General features: G+C 44.4%; 2 protein-coding genes across 4 annotated transcripts in view; one reads left to right on the top strand and one right to left on the bottom strand.

Annotated features, from left to right (window-relative positions):
* The window catches only part of Golim4 (golgi integral membrane protein 4), an 82251-nt gene extending 75937 nt beyond the window's left edge, over positions 1 to 6314 (bottom strand). For 2 of the 3 annotated variants that reach the window (XM_021158755.1, XM_029475264.1), the window contains exon 1: positions 5471 to 6314. In XM_021158755.1, the coding sequence (XP_021014414.1) occupies positions 5471 to 5657 (187 nt within the window). In that variant the 5' untranslated portion in view covers positions 5658 to 6314. The remainder of the gene's footprint in view (positions 1 to 5470) is intronic. The other variant, XM_021158754.2, reaches the window with a different exon arrangement.
* The window catches only part of LOC110291845, a 41732-nt gene extending 34491 nt beyond the window's left edge, over positions 1 to 7241 (top strand). Inside the window, exon 3 of the mRNA XM_021159082.1 lies at positions 5531 to 7241. Within this exon, the coding sequence (XP_021014741.1) occupies positions 5531 to 6083 (553 nt within the window). The 3' untranslated portion in view covers positions 6084 to 7241. The remainder of the gene's footprint in view (positions 1 to 5530) is intronic.
* The last annotated feature ends 941 nt before the right edge of the window (positions 7242 to 8182 follow it).

Here is an 8182-nt window from a genome sequence, read left to right on the forward strand (position 1 = left end):
TTAATCCCAGCACTTGGGAGGCAGATTTCTGAGTTCGAGACCAGCCTGGACTACAGAGTGAGTCCAGGATAGCCAGAGCTATACAGAGAAACCCAGTCTCGGAAAAACAGAAACAAAACAAACCAAACAAACAAACAAAAAGAACATGAAATTCTAAGCAATAATTACAATGCTGAACACTCACCAGCCACTACTGATCCCTTTCCCAGACTCCCCTACTATAGTCCTCTCAACACTCTGATTCTTGGTCCACTTCACGTTCAGTTAATCTTCAGTCCTCATTTCTCTAACTCTTGGATTCTTTCAACCAGTGTCTAGGGAACAATGTTCTTTCCAAAGACAGGAAATCTAAGCAAGGTCAAGGATGAGGTTGCCTATCTCTCTGGAGTTCACACGAGAGGCCCCTATGCCGTGAACAATTTTGACATACTCAACCGTTATTTCCCTTATCACAGACTATCAATAGCTGAAGCCACATTCACAGATGGCTGTAGATTCTTGTTCCTGTCATTTACAGGGGACAGAATTTCTGTCATTTACAGGGGACTTGGTGTTGCATGAAGTATTTATAAGCTTTTATCATTTAATTAGGGAATGAATTTTATAGGTTAAAAGATAAACATGTATTAATTGCCTTCCTTGTTGTCATAATGAAAGGCTTCACAGACACAACATTAAGGAGGAGGGATTTATTAAGTCTCACAGTTAGGGAAAGCACAGTCCACTGTGTTCAGGTAGGCATGGTGATGGGTAGTGAGACTGGAACTCTTCATACTCCACAAACCACAGGGCTCACCTGAAATCAGAGGGAGCTATTCCTTCCCCCATTCCACACAGTGAGCCACTTCCAGTTAAAACTTTCACAACCTTCTAACAACAGCACCGCCACCTGATAGTCAACTGGTCAAGCACATTGTCAAGGGGCAAATTTCCCATCTAAACCACATCAGTATTTTTAAAGAAGCATCTCTTTTAAGTGGAAGATATATATGAATACAGATGGCATTCCTTCAAGGTAATGTTTAATTGATGTTACACGTCTTAACTCGGCACAGGGAAACTACTGTGCCTACACAAAACACTGTCCATTTTTGCACACCTGAAGAAGGAATGATGGAAGAAATCTGTGAAGAACTCTGCGGCACAGAAGCCTCTAAAGTTAATCTAAATGCAAGCACCATTCATCTTGCATAGCACACTAGGTATTGGGCCACATGGAAACCTATAAGACAATTATCCTGAAATCTATATGCAACAGTGCTGTGAGAGGGTAGTGAACTTTATGTTGACGATCACCCAGCTAGGAGAAAGCACAACAAATTGATGCCCTCTGCCTCACAAGCCAGTATCATGGAATAGCACTGCACAGTCTCTCAATAAGCGTGTCTCTTTATACACCTGCTGTTGCCAAGTACCAGTTATACGCCAGGCACCAGGAGGAAAGAGGAAGGGCACTAAAGAGCCTGGGTTTGAACTGAAGGGCTTTTTGTTTTAAAGCAAATTAGGAGCTTTGGAGGCCATAGCACAATACCTTCCTGGTCAGGATAGGATTTTGTCCTCCCTCATGCCAGCAAATTTAAGTAACAAATGGGGTTTTTACATAAAACTCTTTTCTTCTAAATAATTACATCGTACTTGTTTGAATTTATAGCATATAAAATATTATATAGCTCTTCTTCAGTGGTATGTGGTCATCACTGTCATAACAGGGGACAGGGTTTCCAGAGAGCACACTGAATAGTCTTCAATGTGTGCTAGCTCCATCTTATTCCTACCTTCGTACTATCATTAGCTCAGAAGCTGCACACCTCTGCTAATGTACTGTGATACAGAGGGGTTAATCAGTAACCAAAGACTAATTATGTGTTTAAGTTGTCAAGGAAGAGCCTTTCCTTGTCCAGGGTAAAGTGCACCAGCTTATGCCAGTTTATTTATTTTCCTGATGCTTGCTTAGAAACAAAGACGGGTATATACCTGTACAAAGAACTTAGCCAAGCTCAACACTGAGCCTAGGACCAAGCTGGGAAGAGAAAAGATAAGAGTCTCTATGTTTGTGTTAAGGGTACTGTGCATATTATTTTGGCTCATACTTAGAACAGCCCCGATGAAATGAGTCACTCTAATCTCCATTTGATAAAGAAGAAAAATTAGGTCTGACTTCACACAAAAAGTAGCAGAACTAGAGTTTGAAACCCAGTCCAGAAAGCTGTCTGTTTCTAATCACATGCCCAGGATAAGAGAGGGAAACACCCTCGGGGCCAAGCATGTAAAGAGGATGTTTGAAGTGGCTTAGCATTAAGATTAGAGAGTCAGGGTTCTTAACCATGGCTGCTCCTGGAATCACCTAGGGAGCAGTAAAGATTGTTGGTTCCACCCCCACAGATGGGATTTAATTGATATGGGAGCTGCAAGGTGCTCCAAATGGGGAGTCTAGCCAGAGGCAGACTGCTTGCAGAAAGGAAGGCATGTGGCTCCCTTGAAAGCAGCAAGAGAAAACTTTCAAATGTTAAATAAACACTGCTCTGGACAAAGGTTGGTACAACTTCTGCCAGCAGTATGTGATCTCCACACTACTCTTTGGTATACTTAAGGTTCTGGGCTGGGAGCTAGATATATAGATTATTGATAGAAACATAGATGATACATAGATTATTAATAGAAGATAGATGATAGATAGATGTTTGATAGATAGATAGATGATAGATAGTTGATAGCTAGCTAGCTCGATGATAGATAGATAAGGTACATAGCTATATAGTTAGACAAATAGATGCAAAAGATATTGTCATGAATTTTTGTGGAGAAGGTCATTTGGTTTCTGATCCTTTCCATGTCATTCTCCAACTCCAATTATGAGACTACTATACAAAAAGAGTAACTTCCATTCAAAGGACCCTGGAGTAATGAAGATAGCTTAACTATGCTCTCTTAACATCTGCGTACCACTTGACACAGACACAGTTACTTCAACTTTTCCAAGAGTCATATTTTAAAAGAAGGCCACTCAAAATTAATGCTGACTTTTATCCAAGTCATGTTAAGAGATCTATCTCATTTACCTAAGCAAGGCTTAAACAAAGGTGAGAGGGAGGGAGAGAAAGGAGGGAGGAAGGGAGAGTTTCAGGAATGGTGCAGGTAGTAAAGTGCAGCCTGCAGACCTACTCTTTTCTCTCTAACCCTATGGCTGTGGTGGAGAGGCCCGCAGATACCCAAAGCCAGCCAGCCTAGCTAAATCAATAACCTGCTCAGGTTCAGTGGAAGATGCCATCTCAAAATGTTAAGGTGGAGAAAGAACAAATGGGAAGAGACAGATGACATTAATCTACGACTCCTGCACTCATGAACACTCTGACATGTAGACATACACATCAAAAACAAACAGGTAAATAAATAATGGGAAAAAAAGAATGAAATCAGACACCCTGAAAGCTCATCTATGATGGTGGTGTGTGTGGCATCACAGGGTAAAATACCATCTGTCCTAGGGAAGGAAAAACAAGAGCTGCATGCTTTCAGAAACTGTTTCTTATTAAACAGCACACAGACACAGACGTGGACATGAATGTTGCTAAAAGCAAGCCTGAATGTGTGTGTGTGTGTGTGTGTGTGTGTGTGTGTGTGTGTGTTTTAAATAAGCAGAAACTTTAGCCAGCTTGTGAACTAATTCTTCCTACACAATCATTGCAACTGTTGCAAGGCCAAGACAACAGTTAAGTAACATTTCAGGGGCACAGTACACTATGGCTCAACAGCTCAGCCAGGCAAGTGCTTGCTTGCTATGCAAGTTTGACTACCTCAGTTTGGATCCCCAGGACCAGTGTAAGAACCCAGGTGTAGTGGTGTGTGCCTAGAATCTGGGTGCTGGGCTATAGGGGGGTGAAAACAGAATATCCTTGGAGCTCACTGGCCAGACAGTCTGGCTGAATCAGTGAGATCAAAGCTTGAATCCAGTGACCCTGTCTCAAGAAATAAGGTGGAGAGTGAAAAACAAACATTGGCCATCTTACCACACACACACACACACACACACACACACACACACTAAAACTCATGTGGAAGGCATGATTTTCTAAATAAATAAGCAAGTATCCACCCTTCTCATACCAACAACTCATAGGTAAATTTCCATACTTTAGACTTTTTCTTTTAAATATAAAACTATCAAAAGCAAGCTTTCCCTTTGAAGGAAGCCCAGCCACATATTTTCATTGGCTGGAGCCATGCAGCACCAAGATGCTAAAAATACTTTCTTTTCTTTTAAGTTGGGACAAACAAATCAGACCAAGCAAATAATTGCATATCATTTCTCCCATCTTAAGTGTCTTACTAGAAAATGCTCTGCATAGCTGGGTCAAAGCAAAGGGATCTGTTTTATATTTGTATACACATCCACTGCCCGAAATACCCCCTTCAGCTTATTTCTGCCCAGGATGATTCAATAAGCTATATTTGCATTCACAGCAAGGATGGTCAGCATTTAGGTAGGACTTTTTATTTCTCACTTGCTTTGTATTGGAGAGAGAGAGAGCTTCATGAGTGGTGAAAACAAACCAGCAAGACAAGCAAAATCATTCATAAAAATGCATACAACGAGTATGACCTTAAAGGAACCACAAAGTGTTTACATGCACTCACACTCGAATCATCTGGACCTTGGAAACTCACAGTGTGATTCTTAAAATGAAAGGCTACAAGCTGCGAACACCTTGCCCAAGCTGAGTTTTCTGTGGCTGGCAAAGTGAAATTTTATGTTTCTTCTTTTAGACTTCTCAAAGCTAACTCTAAAACACGTGTGTGCATTCCTGAAGATGCACACACAGGGTTCTACAGATCAGCTAAATAAAGGTTTCTCCAGGAAGACAAGCCTTTTAAAAGCAAATATCTGTAGGATAACCTACAGTCAAGTGGTGTGGACTTTTCCATCACTCCCAACATTTCTCAAGTTAACTACTAAATGAACAAACGTAATAACAAGAGCTCTAATAACAACACAAGCTTGCAGGTTCCATTCATGAGTCACTAGTGTATATAGCCTCTTTTTTTTTTCCTTGAAAAAGAACACGGGTTAGGAAATGTCTGTGTAATTCTTTATGTCTACAAACCAAGGCTTGCCTCTTGGGAAAGGATTGGCAGATGTGGCAGAAGGGCTGTTTGCCTAGATTGCAGCTGGGTCTTTGACAAGTGCTTCGGGTAAAAAGACTTGGTGTTATATGTATCCACCAAACGCCAGGCTGGACCGTGTGCTGGTGCTGTGAATTTAAAAGATAACTCCTGGGAGGAAGCTGGAAAATCAGGATATTATCTCCCACACATACTCTCAGAAGCCAACATCCCCGCGGCCGCTCCCTCAGATGCACCAGAAGGTCAATGGGTGGTACCTGCAAAGCCAACTAACTATACACCAAGCTACTTTTCCAGCACCAGCACCAGCTCAGAGAGAAGTTGGCGGTGCGCTTCCCCTTAACTGTACCTTGCAATTGAGCAGAGAGTGAGTCCTGGTGCTGCTGGTACTTGAGCGCCACTGCCTCAGCTTTGCGCAGCTGCGTCTGCAGTTCCAAGTAGAGCATCGCGCCATAGAGGAAGCCGAAGACCACCGTGAGAAGCAGCAGCGTCTGGAAGATCCGCTTCTGCTTTCGGGAGCACATCCCGTTTCCCATAGTCCCTCCTGTGCCCCGCGCTGCGGCGGCGGGAGCCGTCGTGTCCTCGGTCCTCCGCTGCGTCGGACAGCTCAGCAGCGGCCACCACGAGAAGTAGCTGGACACAGCATGAGCAGAAGAAGCGAGACACAAAAGCCGGACCGGAGAGGAAGAGGCGGCCGCTCAGCCCCCGCGGGCGGCTGGGCGCCAGGTCATCGACGCCACCCGGCCAGCAGCCACCAAACTTCTGTGATGTCCGATTTCTGCGAGTGGCTGGGCCCGTGTGGAGTCTCTTTGCATACTTCAGAGCCCGCTGCCCTTGCTACTGGTCCCTGCGCGCAGCCGGCTTGGTTTTCCCTACTCCCCACTTTTTGGCCTCCCTGTCCCCACCGTCAGTCCCCGCCCCTCGCGCCGGCTCCCGCTGCTGGACTTTGTCGCTACCACTAGTAGGGGACGCGCGCCCAACAAAGGGACCTGGCTCCCGGCGGCGTCCCCTTGAACGGTCCCTTGGTATTGATGAAGAGATGGGGACTGGTTGGTCTGGTCAGGTTAAGGGGGGGTGGGGGGGTGGGCTGGTGTCACTGATCTGGAAGCTCCAGCCGCCCGCCACCTCCCACCCAACTTACGTGTCACCCACGGCCCCGCTATCATGGCCAACGGGATTCCGGGAGGAAGTCCCACTCGGGCTCCCCGCTCATTGGGCCCGCGCAAGCCACCGCTCCCTCCTTTCGGGGAGCTAATGCTGGGCTCCATTGGACGCCAGCTTTGTCCGTCCCGCCCCAGGCCGCGCCTTCCCTCTCAGCTCTGGGCAGGCTCTGAGCTCCGTGGGCCGCGCGGCCGCCTGGCGCCTGGGTGCGCCCACGTGGAGCCTGGATGGGTGCGGAGGGGTGGAGGAGCCGGGTTGGGAGGGCTAGGGACTTGTCCTGGCCTGAGGCTTGGTGATCATTGCACACGTGTGTGCATGTGTGTGCATGTATGTCCCAGCACTTGGAATGCACGTGGAGCAAGAGTACAGTGCTTATATGCACTCCAACAACCGCAAAGCAACCGTGGATGCACTCTGCTTAGCCCTGCTCATTTCTTACCCTACATAATGAGTTCAGCTTATGAACACTATGTTCTTCTCACATTCTCTCAAGGGCTGCCTACTGAGTCTTGTCCCATTAGAGGCACTAGGCTATGTGCAAATATGGTAGAAAGTAAGCTGGGACCTTGAAGCTCACTTGACTGTCTACGTGGGGTGGGGAAAGCACTTTGTTGGCAGAAGGAAAGAAATGATCTCATGTTTCCTCTGGCTGCAAATGGAATAATTTTAAAAAACAAATCTTACAGGCTGAAATGAGTATGCATTCATTTTGCTATGTGTAGTTCTCTTAATGGTAGCAGAAAAAACATCAGTTACATTTTTAAATTACATTTTCAAGGCCAGCAAAACCCACTACGTTTAACAAAAAGTTAGACAGGCATAATAATGCCAATCCACTTCAAAGAAATCCACAGTGCATTTCTTTCTTCAATATAATCAGGGTGTGTGTGGAATTGAGGTTATGCATAAATGATAAATTTGTTTCTCCTCTTGACCTGAATTCTAAGAGAAATAAATTATTTCTGAAAAGCATCAGTTGTTCAGTGGCACTTTAACATTCTGCATATTGCATTCTACATATGTTTTGTGATATCCTGCCCACATTTTAGTCATCACTATTAATTATGGGGAGTGAGTGCTTTAAATGAAGGAAATATGCTTAAACCAGATTCATTTTTAAGACAGTCCCTGTGTTGAATGTTTTTAGGTCAGCCCTGAAATCATAGGTTAACAAGAGCCACACAGGCAGACCGGGGCATTTCTCTCACTGTAAAAAAATAAGTGAGACTGGTGGTATATGCACTTACCTAATAAAAATCACATTATGTTGTTCCAAATGCTCTTACACTGAATCTTAGCCAGGGCATTCGATTTACGAGTTGGAAACAAATAATTTAAATTTGGCCAATATGACAATAATACTTCTAGTCCCTTCTAGGTCTTGTAAAAAGATACTTCCTCACAAAAGGAGAATTTTATCAGAATCTTATCCTTTCCACCTTTCCCTTCTGAAGAAAACAAATCATGACTCCGTTTAAACATGTAATCTAAGTGTGAACCTATGCCAGACCTGGTGGGACATCCTGTAATCACAGATACCCGGGAGATCGAGGCAACAGGATTCCAGGATCAGAACGGGCAATTTAGAGAGACCTTGTCTCAAATCAAAAGTCAAAGGAGGGCTAGGGATGATGCCTTACTGTTGCAACACTTACCTAGAACACTGTAGACACTGAGTTCAATCCTCAGTCTCGGAGAAAAGAAAGAATGCTTAATTTAAAGGGAAAATCGTCTAAAGCAGCTCAAGTCTGCTCCCTGGTGATGGTGTAGCTCCTATAGTCTCCAGTCTTGTGGGATTTACCATCATTTAAGGTTTCCTCTTTCCGTTTTACTCAGCGAAATTGGGAGAAATTAGTGGGATTTCTTTAGAATTCCTCGGAACTAAATATGCTCATAAGCG

The sequence above is a fragment of the Mus caroli genome, chromosome 3 (genome assembly GCF_900094665.2).
Source record: "Mus caroli chromosome 3, CAROLI_EIJ_v1.1, whole genome shotgun sequence".
NCBI classification, from domain to species: Eukaryota; Metazoa; Chordata; class Mammalia; order Rodentia; family Muridae; genus Mus; species Mus caroli.